This window comes from Euwallacea similis, chromosome 33 (assembly GCF_039881205.1).
Source record: "Euwallacea similis isolate ESF13 chromosome 33, ESF131.1, whole genome shotgun sequence".
NCBI lineage: Eukaryota > Metazoa > Arthropoda > Insecta > Coleoptera > Curculionidae > Euwallacea > Euwallacea similis.
In genome coordinates, this window is record NC_089641.1 from 239,505 (window position 1) to 259,249 (window position 19,745).

Below are 19,745 nucleotides of genomic sequence, written 5' to 3' on the forward strand. Positions count from 1 at the left end.
ATCGAAAACTGTCAATTTTCGTGGAGGACATATTTTACCAAATCGTAATATTTTTGCTTGAAGAATATGTGTATAAAGTTTGACCCAATAGATGAGGACCGCCCCGTATAACCCTGAGTTACCCTCATAAGGCTGATAAAATCACCATTGCGGACTAAAGGTTTGATCACCCAAATGAAATGTGATATTGTACTAGTTTGATTGACTCTCAGAGGCACCTAATTAATCCTTAGAACTACGCTGTCGTTTTAAGCAGTTAACAAAGTCATTGAACATGGCAAATCCCATAATTGTGTCAGGTAATCCCCTTGGAGAAACACCTCATGCGGGCTTACGACCTATAGGATGAAGAAATTGAAAGTAATCATATCCCAAGCTAACATTAGCGTTAGCCCCTGCATAACTAGCACCCAACTAATCACGTTCCAAACTAACTCAGTTTGCAAGGAAACGAGGATGATGTTTGCTTCGGCAAATTCTGTGAGAAGGCTTATTTAACAAAGTTACATAATAATAAAACTATCATTCTAGTTTGTTACGAAATGGGTTAATAACATATGGAGTGCAAATCAACCCGTGGGTATATTATGGGCAATTCCAGTAGGCAATAACTGAAGTGTACCGGAAATAATATTGGGGAGAGAAACCCGTATATGTGGCATGCCCCAAATGCCTTACAAAATGGTTAAGGGTTTTATATAAAGCCGTTCAATAAAATACCGCACATAAAAGTGGCGAAATAGCCCGTAAAATTTAACGGCCCAAATAAACGAATCTTTCTTACATGGTTTAACTGGAGGAGGGATCGATGCAAAGCCCAACAAGAGAGGAATCGATCATGCTTGTGTCGCTTTTAATAGAAAGGAGACACCTTTAAAAATAGGCGAGGTTAAAACAATCCTTTTTGCAAAAAAAAAACATATAAAAGGGTTGGTTTTACAAGATAATGACACCAGTTTCCTTATGAAATTGAATTAGTCGTCATCCACGTGGAATGCCTGTAGGTGTGATGATAGTTAAAGCATTGACCTTTAACATTACTTTGCCCTTTACGATTAGTTCATCTACAACATTACAGGTCCGAAATTTAATTTGCAATATAGAAGCTCAATTTATTTTTCCATTATGATTTTTTCAAGTTCTAAATGTTCTAACCGAGGCCTGCTTCAGTATTTTACTTCATTTGTTGTTTCGCTCAATTTAAACTTGGAGCCATATTTCAGTGCGAAATTGTTAAGGCGTAAAATTGTTAAAATGTTGGCAAACTTAACCGCCAGATAATTTCCATAGAAATATGTGTCGCGTTTGAGTTTCTTGAACTCCACACAAGCATGCAAATTTTTCTGGTAGCAGACATTGGTAATATAACCAGTTTTTCAGTAACTTAATTTTCATAGAAAATTACTTCAAAAAAATCACATTAATCGCAAATAATTTTTTAATGCTTCCATAGAAAACACTTTATTTAAACTTTGTTCCAGGGCTGAGAAACTATCTTCTACCAGATTTTAGCTGCTGCTTGAATTTTTCAATGCCAAATCTACACATTTCTTTTCCCTCAGAGTTACATAACGAAGTCCAAAAAATACTTCGAACAGGCAAAGCATCTCAAACCAAATTTGATACACAGAGAGCTTTCGTGAAGGATCCTAATGACCAATTGAGCAGAAAATTTATTTTCTGCTAGAAATAATTTAAGTTTGTATTTTTTATTTTTAGCATTTAGAGAGAAGTAGGGCGCTGAATGTGAAGTAAGAAATGCAATTTGTTTAAATTAAAAATGATATTTGTTCAAGATTTCCTTTGGTATTTTATTAATTCACATCTATTGTGCCTACTTCTGCGAAAACGCTAAAAATTTCAAACTTGCTCTTCGCCAAACTCAAATCCTTCCGGATTTTACTTTTACGAAAGTTAACCAACGATCTCTTAATTTGGTTAATAAAAATTGACAATAATAAAATTATTAACAAGCAGAAATAAAAGATACTGAGAACTGTTCTGTAGCAGCAAATTTAATTGCCAGTATTGCTAGTAAATTCCATTATCATCATACTTTCGTGAAAACCTCTCAAACTGCGAAGTTGCTTAAATTGCGAACAAAAAACGAATCAATAGCAATTTTTATTAAGCCCGATAGTGATAATTATTAAATCCTTATTAAGTCGAGCACCCACTTGTTAACAAAGTTATTTCCAGGAAATGAAAATTAATTGGAGAGAGGCATCAAATTATCTCTTTACCTCGATTACTGAAATGGTTTAGATTTCAGTATGTGGCAAGATAATAAATGAAATATGCCACTTGATTATGTAACAATACAGGAATATATTTTTATATGCCACAACAGCGTACAAAAAGCCCTCATAAAGGCCATAGATCGTGGCTTCTCTTATATGTATGCTTATCCCAGTATTCACAGCGTCGTAGAAAATTATAATCCGCATTCTCAACTCTATTTTTCCCACAATTACTTTCGAATTTTCCCCTGATATACGATAATGGCCCTGCAATTTTCTTCGCCATCCTATAATACCGTTTACCCTGATAAATATGGCTTAGTTAAACTATTTTCCCCATCTCTAACGTCTGAGTCACGCTTCATGAGACTGGGCCCTATTAAGAGCAGAGAACGTGGGTTATTAACTCTGGCCATCTTTTTCCTGCCAGTAGTTCTCTAGTTCATGATGGAGCAGCTGGAATATTTCAACAGTGCTTCCTTGTTTTTATTAGCTTAGTAGCTCCCATATAGAGCAAGCCTTAAAAAGCCTGATGAGAGTTTGAGGGTAGCAGCACCCTAAACCCCATACAACGATCTGATGTTGGAGTTGGTGCAGCACTTATGAACACTTGGCACAAACGGAATATTATGCAATTCACATTTTGCATAATTTTTGCTAAGTTTAATTAAGTCCGCAAGGTTGGATCTTTGTGACGGAATTAATTCCGGATTTTCCCGCTGTCGTGGAACCATTAGCAGAGGGACTTTAAACGAACAGTCGCCCTTAAATTTGAATAATGGTTTAAATGCCAAAGTCATAAAGCAGTTAAACAGTGTCTTAACTTTATTATTAAAGGATCCGGCCTCTTGAGAACTTAATACCGATGAAGTGGTTGTTTCTAAAATTCGGGCGTTTATGGTGCGGAAGTTTGATTCTTCGAATGCTAATTTTTTATTTGAAACTTTTATCTTTCGATAACATAAGCAAAATAACATTTCCCACTAACGTTCTAACCTTCTCCTTTTGTGCCTTTGCTTAGCTGGCAGCGAACCTGAAGGTGGTGGAGGCAGTGGGGGCGGTAGGGGTGGCGACCGGGGTGGCGAGCGACACCCTCAGCAACATACCCGACGTCGAACTCAGCGACGCGTCACCCATAATGAGAAGCGCTACCATTCAGGTAGAGCGCTTTTGTGTCGGCAAATAGCTATGTCTAGTTCTGATTTGAGTAGCTGCTTTGTTCCTTTTATGCCTCGAGTTCTGTATTCGCCTTAGTCTGATATGTGCCCCAGTAAATGAACACTATATGCCCTTAATTCAGCAGATTTAGAAATAAATGAATATTATTAGACTTGCCCTAAATGTGTGCATATTGTAGATAGGTAAGTTATAGACACTGCAGCTTTAAATGTGCTTTCTTTGTTGCTTTGTGTGCTCAGTTCATATTTTTATTATTTTCATATTTTAGGTTATTTATTTTGAGTCATTTATTATAATTATTGATGTATATTTATCTGGTAAATTTTCATTATTTTTTCCATATTTTTTTCATATTTTTTTTTGGCATGTGCTGAGCATCGTTGTTGTGTTGTTGCATGTGCAGATGATATCAGCGAGCAAGGGGGTCAAACGGGGGTTGCAATGGGAAAACAAGGGCTCAGCGCTACCGCAAGAGCCGCCCGTAGAGGCAACCGGAGGCTCACCAGGAACGAGAGCCGTTACCATTCCGGTAAGTAGACTTATTTAACTTACTACTAGCCTCTGGAGAAAACCCAGTATTCCAACCTCCATGACTCAAAGTACATTGACATAAAACAATGCCGTACTACTCGCAATTTACAGACGTCGAGCCATTTGACCTTTCATTCATACAACATCGGTTATCATAAGCTCATTTATAAACTACACAAAGTTACATTTCCGCTAAAATGTTGGTGGTAAATGAGTCTATTGTTTGTCATTTCATTGTATTCTAAATGCATCTGGCTATATATAAAATCTCCAACACGCCATATTTGTGAACATTTGAAACTATACAAAATTTAAAAAAATAAATAAATATGGAGTAGCTCCATATGGAGTAAAGTATTAAAAAATATAATACTGACTTTAATTTCCGTTTTCTTGAAAATAACAGTTATGGCTTTGGTAACTTCGTTAAAAATTGGCTGCAAAGTAGAAGATTTCAGAACCGTAGAAAATAGGTCACTGAAGTTGTTTAAATATTAAAAAAATGTGACTGTAGTTTCGTAAAAAATCAGCTTAAAAGGAAATTTCAGACCAACTCCATGTTTTAATACTATAGAAGTTTGTTAAATAAACTTTTCAAATTCTCAAAACAATAATTCAGTCTCTCAAGCAGTCTCACTTGTTACTAATACAATTCATCTAATATTCGTTTTAACGAAATAAACGAAAGTTTCTCATATCTTGTAACGTATTGTATGTTGCCAGGAATAAGGGAATGTCATTGTGGGGAATGCAAAACAATAACGGCTTTATACAAAATTAAATGCTTAAAAGTTAGATCGCTACAGTGGGTGAAGTATAGTTTTAAATTATCGGGATGTTTGATAACTTTCAGTGTGAAGTTACATTCAATAGAAAGATTTTTAAAAATTCCGATGTTTGCCAACGTTCGTATCGGTGTCGCAAAGAGTCCAAGAAATTCGCTTCCAGGATGGTACCATTTTAAAAAACTGTTCACTGTTCTAAATGTAACTGGCAACATCTAAAAACTTCACACATAATCTTTGTTAATATTTCAGCTTTCATCTCTTTGATTCTGAAATAAAATTTTATCGAGTTAGCTTTCCTGGACTGCCATAGTTGCAAATCCATACCTATGTATATGTAAAATAGTAAAATGGCAACCGTAACAGCTGAAGCTGTGTATGCACTTCTAGTCGCTGCAAGAGGATATAGTCGTCCATACTAATGTCCTCGACCCTTAGGGATCCCGTTATTGTCGTTAGGTGTACATAACACGTGAACAGAATCCCTTTTCCATGTCGTTCGCTTCCAGTTTCCAGGGTAAAGTTGTTTGCCCTGTTCCATAAATATGCAGAGATGTATTCGGTTTATTTGTGGCGACGGCGGCGCTTACATCCCAAACGACAACGTGCATTTGCACCCACGTTGTTGTCATTCTTGTGGGAGGGAAAATTGTGGGCCGTTGCTTGTGGCCGAAACGTATTTCGAATGTCCATTTGAATTCAACACCTCGGCTGTTAAACCAAAAACTCAAATTTTACTTTAGACGAAACCCTTCTTAGCGTGCACTAGAAACGTAATTTCTTTTAATGCAACGAAAACTAAATTCCCCACTCGCCTAAAGCATAGAAATAAATTCGCCAATATTAATTTCACTCTAAACTACCTAGAGCTTACTTCGATTTGTTGCCATCCCCGGAGAAATTCCTTTACATTTAAAAGGCATTTCATGCCGATGTATTCCTCGGGATATAAATGTAGCCCGGAGAAGACGTAATGTGATTAATGCCGTCTCCCACTGGGTTTCGTGTTTTAGACGAGCAGAAAACGTCCAGAAAATGTTTACTACTAGGGCCTCTTTTTAATTGTTTAAAAAACCACCCCTTAAATCTCCCCAATTAGAAGTCGGAGAAAAATATCCAGAGACAAAATCTTCTTACGAAAGCGGTCAAGATTTATATGCGCCAAATTCATAGTTGATTTCCAACTAACACTCTTTAAGAGGAAATAAGTGCAATTTGTTTCTCCCGGGAGTTTTCCCATTTTTCATTTCCTTGTTACCAAGAAAATCGCAGAGTCTATAAAACGGATGATTTAATGTCGCAAATAGATTTTTACGGGCCGATGATGACGTTAAAAGTCAGAGGAATTATGAAGAATTGGAGGGGTGGATTCGAGACTGGAGTAAAGAGAAATTAATGGGGAGAGTCTCCTTAAATTCGTTTTAAGTAGAATATCCAATTTGAGGTGCCTTTAATTCTCGATTAATAGAAAAATTAAAATCCATATGAAGAACTCGGTTTATGAAGCTTATTGAAGACTGTATCATTCACCAGATCGTCAAGAATAGTTGTTGAAATTTCTTATTCTACAAATTATTATTTGCTAATCTTACCTCAAATAATGTTTGTGTTATTCTCCCAACACAAGACCGTTTTTACAGCATATATGTATCAAGGTGACTATTATTTTTGGTATATAAATGAAATAATTTCCGTTTATTTACAGGAGAAATAACGTAACCAATAAAACGAAACCAGCCGGCTATCGTAATAGCTTACTCATTTTTACACTTTATAAAAAAGTGAAAATATCAATGAAAGAGTATTTAAGACATAAAAATTATAAAATAAAGTTTAAATCTCAGATGCAAGGTGTAGATAATATTTTTGCCACTTTTCGCTTTCACCAAATTGTCAAGAATCATATAATTTTCTTAGTAAATTAAATTTATATATTGAGTATTTAGGTTATATACTAATAATACAAAAAAATTCTGAGCAAAGACTCAACCAATAAGCCGACAAGGCGGCTCATGTGAATAAAATAAGGTTTCTTTGTATCTTAAATTAAAAATCAGAAAAACAGTACTTAAGGAAAAAAAATTGCATGATGTAGCATTCCAAATATATTAAGGATATAAAGATACTGGTATTCTTTACTATTCATGTTATAGTTTTCGTCAGTGTTCTATCTTCGGCTAGTTATATATTAAGAATGTAAAAATCTTTGCTTAATTTAACCTGTAAAACCGAAACATGCAGATTCCTTAATTAAAAAAAAAAAAATTTGTTCGTTTATCCTTTTTATTCTATCTAATATTATGTAATATCATTTCTGATATAGAAATATACATGAGACAGCAATAAATAAGATAACTGTGTGTCTAATAAAAAAATTAGCGGAAAAGCGGATGCATGTTTACATGTTTTTGACAACTAAGAAATTACAAATTACTGTATAATCGAACTGTAATAACATAAATGCCGAAAAAGGTAATTGAACTGAGAGGCGTAATGAATTTGTTAGGAATTGCCGTCACCTGGAAAAGCCTAATGTTGCTTAAACCAAAAGTTTAAGTTTATGAATGAATCCCATGAATTCTCGTATTGATATTTGATGATATTTTGATACGCTTAAACGAACTGGTTTCTCAGAGCCCTGACACAATGAAAATTTCAGCTTGTACAAAAAGCAAGTAAGTATAATGTAGTTGTAATTAAAATAAAATGTATATGTATGTAGTAAATGTTAGCCTTTGCTGTTACGGTGCACTTAGCATTTTGTTGCATTCATACTCAAAAATCTCCAATTAACAAAATTGTTTTAAAATCACTCTAAAGTTACAAAAACTTTTCCCAAAACTCCAACAGACTTGCTAATTACAGAACAACGTCTTCTTCGTCCAAACGCGAACAGATGTTGCCCTCGTCATATAAATTAGCCCCATGACATGATGACATTATCTTGAACCGTTAACTCAGCGCCCCTTTTCCCCTTTATTTACAGAAGTGCGACAAGAGGCCGTCCAACAAGCCCTGGCTCAAGCGATGCAAAACAGGCACAAACCCTCAATGCCGATGCCCTCAAAGAGAACGTCTGTTATGGCAAGAAGTCCTGACAGGGACCGACGCGATTCAGGTACAGTGATGTTTTCTTTCTGGCAATGATGTGAATCATGTTTTTGGGTAGTGATATCACTCTCATAATTATTCAGTCGCACCTTAGCAATAAACTGATGGTAAGTCATTGTTGCTTTCTTTTATCTTTACGTATGCGCTCTCAACAACTCAATGTGCGACTTAATATTTCAATTGGACAACAATGGAACAAACGAATTGTAAACACTAAATGAACAGCCTGTTTATATCTCAGTGTTGGATAAGTCGGTGCTGTAAGAGAAAATGTTTTTTTCAATTGAAAAAAATAATTGGCCCAATCAGTATCTACTTTACAACTCGCAAAGACGAGCTTAATATCTTAAATAGTTCAAATCGCCTTCGAGTTTGCTTTTAATGAGTTGTTGTTTTTTTTTTGTTAATAATTGGATTCTGTAATCCGATAAGCAAGCATCTATTGTTTGTTGGCGGCGCTAGCCGCTGTGGAAAGTGCACAATAAAATAAAAAACTGTTAAAGAAACGTATCTGAAATGGCGTTAGTTCAATCTCACTAATTGCTATGTAGTTTAAAAATCAGTTTTATAAAATTAGCGAAGATCCCCCGTATGTATTGGTGTATTGTGGGTTGCTAGCCGTAGCGGGCGAGTTGCTGTGAGCAATGTGAAACAAAGATAGATTTATACAAAGTTAAACACGTAGAAGCGACATGAATATAAAAGCTTGAGAGCTAACTTTAAATTATCGGGGGTATTTAAAAACTTTACTATTAAAATCTGAGTTCGATGAGTTTTAATAATATTTTTAATTGGTGGTGCTTTTTTAATAAAACTTTGATCTGAATGTAACACAGATTTTTATATTTTTATGCAATTCGAAAGCAGGGCTAGAATAAACTGATTACCCCAATAAACAGATATTACAAAATATCCCCGATTCAAAGATTTGTAATTTTGTAAACTAAATCCACCTTTGAGATTATTAAACGCTATCAACCGAATCTACAAAGCAGTCCAAATGAACATTCCACACCTCCATTGATGAGTTATTGTTACAGGTTTTTTGGTAATAATTTCCGCCTGTAATCCGATGAACAAAGAACATTGAATAATATAAAAGTAGAGCGCTCCCATAGTTGTAAATCAATTAAAATCTTAACAGCAGTTAATCTATATTTGTCGATGTCGAATTAGAAAATGGTTTAAAAGTGGAACATTAGGTTTGGCATTTGCACTACTGAGATCTCAGCAAAAACCCAGTAGAAAAATGATGTATATCAGCTAAAAAGCTTTGCAGTATAGAAGATAACTAATGATTGAATTAATGATTAACTTTCAAGTACATGAGCCTCCATGCAGTACTTGTCTTAGTTCGGAGAACGCACGCATTCGTACTGTCTGGGGAAGCGGAGTACGAACCGAAGCAGTCTCAGTACCACACACAGTATCGAGCCAATAGAGAGTGTGGTGTCAATCTTAACTCATATATAGCAATTTCTGAGACGAAGTGGGTACTGACGAAGGTATCACTATTTGACTATTGGATTTATTCGTATTAGAAACTGGTCGCTCGTTGTAACAAAAGTGTGAAAAATTGGTTAAAGGTTGAATAACGATCTGTTTGTCAGTTCCTGTGAATTGTTGTAATCGTTAGTGAATTGTGACCGATTTTAATGTGTGCTTGTGCGAGTGTACCGGTTCAGTTTCGTGGTTTGTTGTGTGGAAATTGGATGTGGTGTTGAGGGTGATTAGGTAATGATTTGCACATATTTGAACGTAGTCAGTAATGAAATTGATTGAACTTCAAGAATATGCCTACCGCATATCCAATAGTAAATGTTTGTTATTTGATAGATTTCTCATTTAAAAAGCAAACAGAAAAGCTATATTTACCAACGTATTATCAGTTTATGTTTCTTCCGCACATGTGCCTCACTATTCGTAGAGTTTGTTGTTGTTTAATGAGATACGGAATCTTCGAGTTTCTAAATATTTGTGAGAGTGCACGAAAATCGAATTATCCTCTTTCATGACGTATTTTTTCTCTACTATTCAAATAGCAAAGAAAAAGATTAATACAAAATGTAAAATTAGATGGTTTTCGTTTTAAAACAATCTGCGTTCTTGATGACAAATAACCTTCAAATTCTTGATGTTTTATGAACATAATGTTCTTGTACCTAACTGAGATTAAGTAGTACTCACTGCCTCAAGAAAACGTTTTGTTTTCACAGCTAATTAACTGTGAGTCAGGCATTTCAATGCCGTTTACGCTTACTCTGCTATTAATTTATTAATTTCATTTTTTCATATTAAAAAAATAAATATTTGAAATCGAAATCTGAATCCACTTAGTTCAGATTCAGTTCATATTTTAAATCCACCAAGAAAATGACATGTCATACTTCCACGTGTTTTATATATAGCTATATCATTGTCTAGTGCAGGCCAAGCAATTAGTAATCGAAATTTTAACATAACTCAATACACCTGAGCGGTACCAAGCAGAACCGTTCATTTAAATTTGACACCAGCAACCATTCTATAGGACATAATTTCTAGGCTGATTCATTTCGTTGATTTATAGACGTACTTTCTCTCGTCTCTCGTATCACATATTACAAAAGCCGAGACAAAGTAGGCGTGTTCAATTCTCGTCTTTTACAACCTTATGCAATTGGAATTCCACCTCGAGGTATGCCATCTTTGGACACTTTCAAATGCAAAGTAGCTCTTTTGAGGTGTTTCTGAGGAGCTTTTGATTCTAAATTTAATGCCCCGTTCGATATACCAGATTTACTACCTGGTGAGGCCCCGTATCGTCTTGCTATCAAAGGATATCCTGTGTAGGTACCTCGTATACCTTTCACCAAATGTCTTCCTAATGATAAAATTCTTAAGTGAATGAAAGGCTGTGCCTGAAATAGATAATTTGTTTGGTTTAGGAGTACCACTAGTGTTTTTATGGTTGTAGAAAGTAACCGAAATAGTAGTGTTTGGGTGTGAGACTAGAATGTATATGTAGAATATAAATGTGATAACAACGTATAATAGGCGATTGTGTTAGTAGAAATTATTGCTAATACTAAGAATTACATACAATCTTACGTAGGTTCAACCACAACACATTAAAGTCATCAATGCAAGTGTCGGATGTTTTAATGGCAAATATTACTCATTTTATCAGAAGTTCGATATCTGGTTAACAAGATGATAAAAGCATTAAATGGCATATAGATCCGGTATTAATATATCTTCCAAGATAATGCTTTGTTTATAGGCTTTGTTGTGGCCGTTAGGACACAAAATAAGACTTGATCAATGTTAGTAGTATAAAGTCAAAGACACTACCATCACTTAAATAGTATTCGCAAAGTCTGACAACGCCGTTCCACTGTTGAGCACCCTCCAAAGTAACGTCACCGCCATTTAATTGTCATTAAACTGTGGTGGCAAAAGACTGTTGCAGGGTTGTCATTTTTGGTTATTACTAATATAATTTTTCAGTTTTTTGCTCAAGCTCAATCTGTTGTTATTTTAATATTTCATTGGTCATTAACTTATCTTCATAGAATTACTGAAAAACTTGTTTACTACAAGATTATTAAGTCTAATTAATAGGAAATAATTAACCTTTTAGGTCATTTATAGTTATTTATTTAAGTCTCAATTTGCTGGAGTTTAATGCACAAACTCATATCACACTCAAAGATTCTATAGGATGTCTGGAATATTATGGTCAAGCACCTTATGAAGAGTGTCCCAGGAAAAGATTCACACAAAAATACCACCAATCCCTCGAATCCAACAAAAACCCGTATGAAAAACTACCTCTTTATCATGCCAGAGGATTTCAAAATTGATTTTCTAAAAACGTTTTCGTTAACCTGGTCGCGTGCCAGGGATGCATGAAAGATGTGCAACATAAGACATGCAGCAGCATTACTTGGAGAAATTTTCCAGAACAACCTTTGCGTGCGTTTCTCTGACGAATGACACTTCGTTCAGCATCCGTTTTATTCCAGTCGCACACCAGAGATGCATGAGGCAAAACACATGCAACGCATATCTTTTGTCTTATGCATCTCGTATATTATAACATATGCAGTAAATACTGCTTAACGACCTGATAGCGTAAATCAGTTGAATCTAAATGGATTTATCACGCAGATCGCACCAGAGTAACATTTGCGTACGTTGCCTTGTTTGCGATACTTCGTGCGACAACCATTTGACATCAATTGAATTGCGTTATTATTTCTTCGAGCAGTATTTATTGCATATTTCATGTTGCATGTTTTTTACTTCATGCATCTCTACTGTGCGATCTATCAAAATTCAATTGATTTACGCCACATTCCCAACAGTATACCAAGTAGGACTACTGAACATTTCGTGTGCGGCCAGTAATAGTTTTGAAAAATCTTCTTCTTCCTGGCTTGAGCGTGAATTTGAAGATCTACTAGTTTCACAGAGCTTCATGTTTGCGGTAAATACCATTTTCCGTACCTTTCTTCTTTTTCAAATGTCCACCGCAATAACTACCGAAAATTGAGCACCAAGATGGACAAATACTTCTTATGCTTATCAGCCACGGGATTCGAACCTAGGTAAACCACAGTTAACCATTTCCTAAAGCGTAGACCCCAAAGAAAGAAAAGTTATTTTCGAATGCAAATTCGATATTGGTACCATAATGACACACACGAATTACAACCGATGATCCGTTGCGTATGAATCACCAGGACCAAAATCGCCTTCGGTCAACCTCACCATTTCAAACGAGTTACCATAGTCGGAAACCGCATTTTTAATAAAAAAGTTAATTGAAATCGATGTAGGTTCAATGGAGGAATGTTGCTTCTTGATGTGATGCTAGAACAGAAACATATAAGGCACCTTAATCTTTTTTCATGCGACTATGAGGGCAAGTAGCAAAGTAATTAGTTAACTCCTTCATATAGAATTCTACTGACATTTTATGTCTTGTAGAATGTGATAATACAGCCTCTGTGTACCCGCCTCAATAGTTGTTCTTGTTGTAAGAACTCGCTGAAGAAACTTCTTTTGTGATTTTTTCCAGTATGTTCTCCTTTCTCAATAAAGATTTCAGAACCAGTTTCAGCAAGTCAACCTATGATTCTCGTTATGAACTTGCCTTACCTCGCACACCTATCTCCGCGTAACCTGTGATTAACCGCGGATAGTGCAGAACTCGTAACGTCCTCTCATACATGTTTGTTTTAGTACCTCATAATAAGCCCTGACTTGATTTATTGTTGTCGATGCCTGCTGATTACATGCAGTTTTGTTGATCTAAAGAAGTGATTTGACCAGTGAAGAAGTTTATCAGATCAAAATTATTGATTCGGATAGTTGAGTGAAAAAAGAGTGTGTGTCATACCTTGTATGGGAATAGCGCCACAGTGAAGTTACATTATTCTTAAGACTTGGGGACATCGTCCTTTGCACAGTATGCAAATTGCTTACAGGCTGGTAAAATTACAACGTCGTCTTTAGTGTATGAGCAAGTAATACTAAGTAAGGCGCATCTCGACACAGAAATGTAATCATATTGTAATGCACTTTCGAAGGATACAATTACATTCTCTTTATAGTAAATGGACATGCGGTAAATGACGTCTTAATACAATCGAAATCTTCTTTTTTATTATTTTTAGCCAATACGTAAGTCTTAGGAGCAAAGCAAATCGCCATAAATTCAAATCGGGATTGGACACTGCATTTGAATACAAATTAATTGAATTATGTCCAAATTTTACCAGGTTTTGAATGATGTATTGCAGTAATTAACTTCAGCTATGGATTAATTGAAACTGAAATAATTGAATTTGACTATTTATTAGGGCTAATCACTTTTCACTCAACTGGTAAATGCGTAACAGAAAATTTTTCGCTCGATTACGCGTGATAACGGATATCTGAATTATGATGAAAACGCAAGAGGCTACATAATTGGTTTAGATAATGTTGCAAAATATTGAGCTTCAGGGCACATTCTACATGCAAAAATTGCATGGGGAAAACAATCCTGTTCACAGAGGTCCGAAAGTGGTTATTCGTGTCAACAAATACAGGGTGTTTATCAATCGTTCGACGTTGAATATCCGATTAAACTTTTGCCATTGCAATTCGACACATCCCATCCATCAGTGAAAATATCGGGTATCCCAAAAAAGTAGTTGGCACCTATAACTTTTTTCGATAACTTTTGGAACAAAACTTTTTGGGTACGTTTACGATTTACGTTTACGATTTAAAACTGTATTATTAATTATCAGAGCCAACTTAATGCAATTACCGATTTAGCCGGAAACGACCCCAGTTTCTAAATTTTAAATTGGACACTCTGTATAATTTTAGATATTTCAACTCTAGACGTCACTCCGCATCCATCCATGTAGCATGTGCCAGTTTTTGGTACATGCAGTCATTTATTTAAAAAAAATTATTTATCAATCTATAGTGCGTTGCTTCGGGGATAAAAATGTTTTGCTCTTAATGCCGTAGCAAATGGGGCCAAAATAAGAGGTCATTAAATTCGGATTGTGCGTTTTATCCATTTTAATTTAATTTTTTTTATGGCAACATATTGGCTCGTCGGCGTTAATCTGTAATTTACCCTTTTATCTTCAATTCTCGGTCATTAACTTAACATTTATTTTTGCATTTATAGCTAAAATCGAGTATTAACTAATATGACATAAAATTAAATAGAACTGATCGTTAAAATGTCATTTCCGCAATTTACAAGATTACTAGTTGGAGTTGTTTTATTTTATTTTAGGTACAGGTCGGAAAGAAATGTTAAGTTTATTACATCAAAGTAAAGATAAAAGAGCAAACTACAAGTTAACCCTGTCGAGCCAGTATGATGCCATTAAAAAAAATGGAATTAAAACGTATAAACTGTAAAAAAGTAAATTTAATTGCCCCTGAAGGTGAATTAAATTTATAAAAACCATATGTTACATTTTTCCACGTCATAATGGTTTTTTTTTTCAAAATCAAAGCAAGATTATAACATAAACACGTCAAAAGAATTCACTATTTGCATCAAGAAGTTCACAAGTGACACATTGTTGGATGCGGAATCATGGCTAGAATCTAAATTGCGAAAAATATACAGGGCGTCCAAAATGAAATTCGAAGGTGGGGGTCATTTCTCAGAAGCAAAAGTCTCATTAAGTTGGCCATGACATCAACAAATTTTAGATGGTAAATTTGCTCTGAAAATTTCGTAACAAAAAAGTTGTAGGTATAAGCCACTTCCTTAAGATACCCGCTTGGGGGAACACTCTTGGGCCCTAACCTAATTGAGCTAAATCTTGTAGAATCATCGTCTGACGAAGATAGCCTAGCTAATGACGAGACCCCGACCGTCGAAAGCACCCCCGAAAGAGAGAAAGCCATCATGAGGGGTGGCAGCGGCGGCGATAGGAGCCACCATGGTTTCCCACCACCACCTCCCAGCGACACTTCCAGCGCCGGCTCACCGCCCCCATTGCAGCGAAGACCGAGAGCGCCCCCTCCTCTGTGGGGCGACCAACGGGGCAGAAATCAGCAGGAAATTACCGATATCAGCGATGTCATGCAAAATTTCAGACCATGTTAGTATTTTGGATATTTATCAGATATCTGTCAGGATCAACAGATTATTTTTCCTGACCAAATTATCATCTTCTGTTAAGATTCTCAACCACCAGACGTTACCAATAACACAGTGCAAGGTGGCCGCAGAGGTGCCGACAGGGTGAACAGGTACAATTCTTCCGCCTCCGAGGACGGTACCATGGGCACTGGTACCGGGAGATGGAAGGTGCGCATTTTTTTTTCTTTTCTTGGTGGTGTATCTGTGCCAGTGCATCAATAATGCCGAGTTTATTAAAATTTATCGTCCACTTTAAAGCAATTGGCACTCAAATAACAGATTTAATTCAGCCAGTTGACCAATTTACCATTGTAATTTGTTTATAATACTGCTTGGACTTTTGTGGCAAATACGTATGAATAACAGGTCTCTGCGAAAATCCAACAACTCCTTAACACCTTAAAACGGCCTAAAAGGAGACCGTTGCCCGAATTTTACGAAGATGACGACATCGAATTGGAACTGGCTGCAAATCCAAAAGACCCGAATGCTCCCAAACCTGAAGGTATATTCGGAGATTCTATACAACAATTTTGTACTAGCTAAGCACCCAATTTAGGCAGTTGCATGTCACCTGCAGTAGGAGAGCAATTGACTCTTCCTTCAGGACTACCAAGGAATCTCGAGGCCGCAATCCTTAGATACGGGAATTCGAGCTTTAAGGCACCCGTAGCGACTGTTTTAGACCCCAACGGAAAATTATCAACGACTTTAACGTATGGTAAGCTAAAATCTCATAATACAATTTTTATGGCAATTTTGGACACTGGAGTACAATAAATGCAGACACGGTGAGCTTATTTCCTGTTAATTTGGAGTTTTATGAGCAACATTGAAAGTTTTAAACGCTTCGTGAGGGTGGTCAAAATTCTAAGCTCAACGGCACTGGAGCAGGTTAAATTGTGACAAAGTCGGGCAATTAGTTACTAAACACAACGCCGGTTTACGATTAAAGAGATTCCAGTAACTATACAGATAAATTTTACTGTTAAACATTTCCATAGAGTTAATTAAATTCAGGCGTAGGACACTCGATCTGGAAGATGGTTTTTATGGAAACCATAAAATCGCCAAATTTCTGCTTTTAATTCGGTTTCAATAAGCATTAAGCTCCTTTTGAAGGTATTCGAACTTTGATTTTCCTCGCTAAGGGCCAACAACTAATAACTTATCCTAACTAATTAGCAACAATTTATCATGAACATTATTTCCGCGAAAGCAGCCTTCCGAACCTGCAGCATATCTATAATTTCGAAGTTAACAGAAATTTTATGTTTCAGTTTAGCAGATTTTCGATGATTTTGCCAGTCGAATAATTTCTAAATAGACGAAAATGAAAAGGCAAAGCATTGCCTTATTTATTGGTTTCCACGGGAATATGCACATACATCTTTCAGATACAGTTACCAGTAAATCAGGCATTAATTAGGATTCTTGCAAGTGCTTCTGGATCGTTTACGTCGCTTTTTTCACTCTTTGCACCACACGAAATTTTCATATTTTCAAAAAATCAAGTCTTGTCGAACTTCAAATTTGAGGCTAAAAATTGCATTATTGGGACCTATTGCCGGCAAACTTGGTTGCATTTCCCTACAAAAATAATTATTTATACCAGATATAATTATTCTATAGATCATTATCCACAATGGTCCACATGCATAGCCACAAAGCCGCGGAAATCAGCACATAGGAAAACTAATAATTGGCCATTAGTTCATCTGCATACATCCGTCCAAAGTTGGACGTTTTAATTACCAGCTTAACTTCGTGCTATAGTTTCCATTATTGTTATTTCCCTCTTAGGGTCAAATTCAATAAATATTTCCCAAATTGACGGCAAAACCATTAAGTCCAATAAAGCCCTCAATAGAAACGTCGATGCATCACTTGTGATTTCGAAAGATTTGTTGCCATATTTCTATTAAATTTTACGGAGTGAAAATTTTCGCAGGAAAATTGCTCAGTAGATCCCATAAAATCGCGTACGCGCTCCTGACGAAATCCTTCAGCAAAAACGGAGACACTAGTCTGAAATCTGGAGACCGAGTGGCTCTGGTTTATCCCAATAACGACCCCATCAACTTCTTGTGCGCGTACTACGGATGTATTCAAGCGGGGATAGTTCCGGTACCCATAGAAGTACCCATTACAAGGAGGGATGCTGGGTCGTTGCAGATTGGGTTCTTACTGGGGAGCTGCGCAGTCCAGGTATGCTTCACTTACCTTCTCACCTTATGATAGAATTCCGTAACCAATCTTGATCCGATAAACATCAGACGCAAATGGCTACAGAATCATATCATTAGGGTCTTCACTAATGTCTGGTGATTTAGGTTGCACTGACCTCAGAAGCCTGTCTGAAAGGGTTACCGAAAACTACTTCAGGAGAAGTAATTCAATTCAAAGGATGGCCGAGGCTGACGTGGTTTGTGACCGAGCATCTAGCCCGGACTCCTAAAGACTGGACGCCGCAGCCAAGGCACGAATTTTTGCGGTTAATTTAGACCTAAATGTAAAATGTTTGCGTTAGGTTAACCGATGAAACTCCGGCCTACATAGAATACACAACAGATAGGGATGGCTCGGTTATGGGAGTTACAGTGACCAGGGCAGCTATGATCCAACATTGCAGAATGTTGACTATGGCTTGTAATTATACTGAAGGTGAAAACATGGTGTGTGTGCTCGATTTTAAGAGAGAGGTGAGTTTCGTTTAGCGAAATAGGCCAAAATCGGCAAAAAAGTGTAAATGGAATGATTGCAAAATTTTTATCATTACTTAAAAAATTATATAAAATACAGGGTGTAAAATATCATAGTGGAGATATTTCAAGGGGCGATAGCACTCTGCAAAATAATTTTAAAATGCTAATAGATCTATTGCCGAAAACGCACCATTTTCGATGTACAGGGTGGCAAAGTTTTACATTTTTTTTCACATCACAGGAGAACATTTTGCATATTGCACACCTTGTATATTGAACTGCAGCTTTCTTACTTTCTTTAACAAACAGTTTGACTTGTGGTTTTTGCAATTCTCTGGATGCTTTTCTTTGCCTAGATGCACGTTTCTTTATAAACGTGAATAATTTGCGCCAGATCCCATCATCACTTTTGAACGGTTGGGAAAATGATTGCGGTATTTTCGGAAATGATGCATTTTTAGCTCAAAATTCTTTCCAATTCTGTGTAACTCGCATTCCCTTTATTCGCTATTTCGCTATTTCCAAGGTAATTGCATTATAAATGTAGCCGTTTTGCATGAGTTAATTAATTTTTATTCAACATCAATTACGTTTTCGATATAATTTTAAAATTTTCACCGCACTTAAATCAATCCTTATTTCTCGAGGTGGGTTTGTGGCATTCAGTCCTCACCAGCGTTCTAAACGGCATGCACGTGATCTACATCCCCTACGCCCTCATGAAAGCGAACCCCGCCAGTTGGATGCAAATGATCACAAAATACCGAGCCACTCTGGCCATTGTGAAGTCTCGGGATCTGCACTGGGGCCTGTTGGCCACGAAGGACCACAAGGACATCAATTTGGGCTCGTTGAGGATGCTGCTGGTGGCCGACGGTGCTAATCCATGGTCGCTGAGTAGCTGTGATCAGTTCTTGTCCGTGTTCCAACCCAAGGGGCTTCGACCGGACGCCATTTGTCCTTGTGCTAGCTCAAGTGAATGTCTGACGGTGAGTTTGGTGTTGGTTATTGAATTTGTTGAGTAATTAGAATGAGTTTTGAATATGATATCGTTTCGTTTTCTGCTGGTAAAAGCAGTAGTGCAGTCGTGAAAATTTGTCTTATGCACATTGGCTGGTGTCCTGTGGGAAAACCACCTCAGTAGGTAAGTTGAAGAGATCATGCCAGTGTCACTGAAACACAAAATCTTCCTCTGCAAGTTCTGTCAGAATGTTTAAGCAAATTTTAGGCAGTAAACTGTCTCTTTCTTTACTTTTATTCATTCATAGTCGTGAAATTCATCTCTTTATTTAGGTCTCAGTTCGACGACCAGGCAGAGCTGGCGTGAATGCAACTGGAAGAGGAGTTCTGTCAATGCAAGGGCTCAGTTTTGGGGTGGTTCGCGTGGACCAGGAAAATAGTTTGACATCTCTGACACTTCAGGACTGTGGTCAGGTAAAACACATTCAATAAAGACTTCTTCAGGGGCATATCTCAGAATCTCAACTACTTCAAAGGGCCTTCCTCTAGACATGGAACAAATAGAGTTCTTCCGTTACTA

The 19,745-nt window shown here is 36.6% G+C and overlaps 1 protein-coding gene across 1 annotated transcript in view; it reads left to right on the forward strand.

The window, feature by feature from the left end:
* DIP2 (disco-interacting protein 2) overlaps positions 1-19,745 on the forward strand; it is a 110,637-nt gene that overhangs the window by 85,349 nt on the left and 5,543 nt on the right. The window contains exons 7-18 of the mRNA XM_066404141.1: positions 3,262-3,399; positions 3,823-3,948; positions 7,722-7,853; positions 15,184-15,459; positions 15,541-15,668; positions 15,867-16,005; positions 16,060-16,221; positions 17,452-17,708; positions 17,834-17,979; positions 18,031-18,202; positions 18,853-19,194; positions 19,499-19,639. Coding sequence (XP_066260238.1) covers positions 3,262-3,399; positions 3,823-3,948; positions 7,722-7,853; positions 15,184-15,459; positions 15,541-15,668; positions 15,867-16,005; positions 16,060-16,221; positions 17,452-17,708; positions 17,834-17,979; positions 18,031-18,202; positions 18,853-19,194; positions 19,499-19,639 — 2,159 coding nt within the window. The remainder of the gene's footprint in view (positions 1-3,261; positions 3,400-3,822; positions 3,949-7,721; positions 7,854-15,183; positions 15,460-15,540; positions 15,669-15,866; positions 16,006-16,059; positions 16,222-17,451; positions 17,709-17,833; positions 17,980-18,030; positions 18,203-18,852; positions 19,195-19,498; positions 19,640-19,745) is intronic.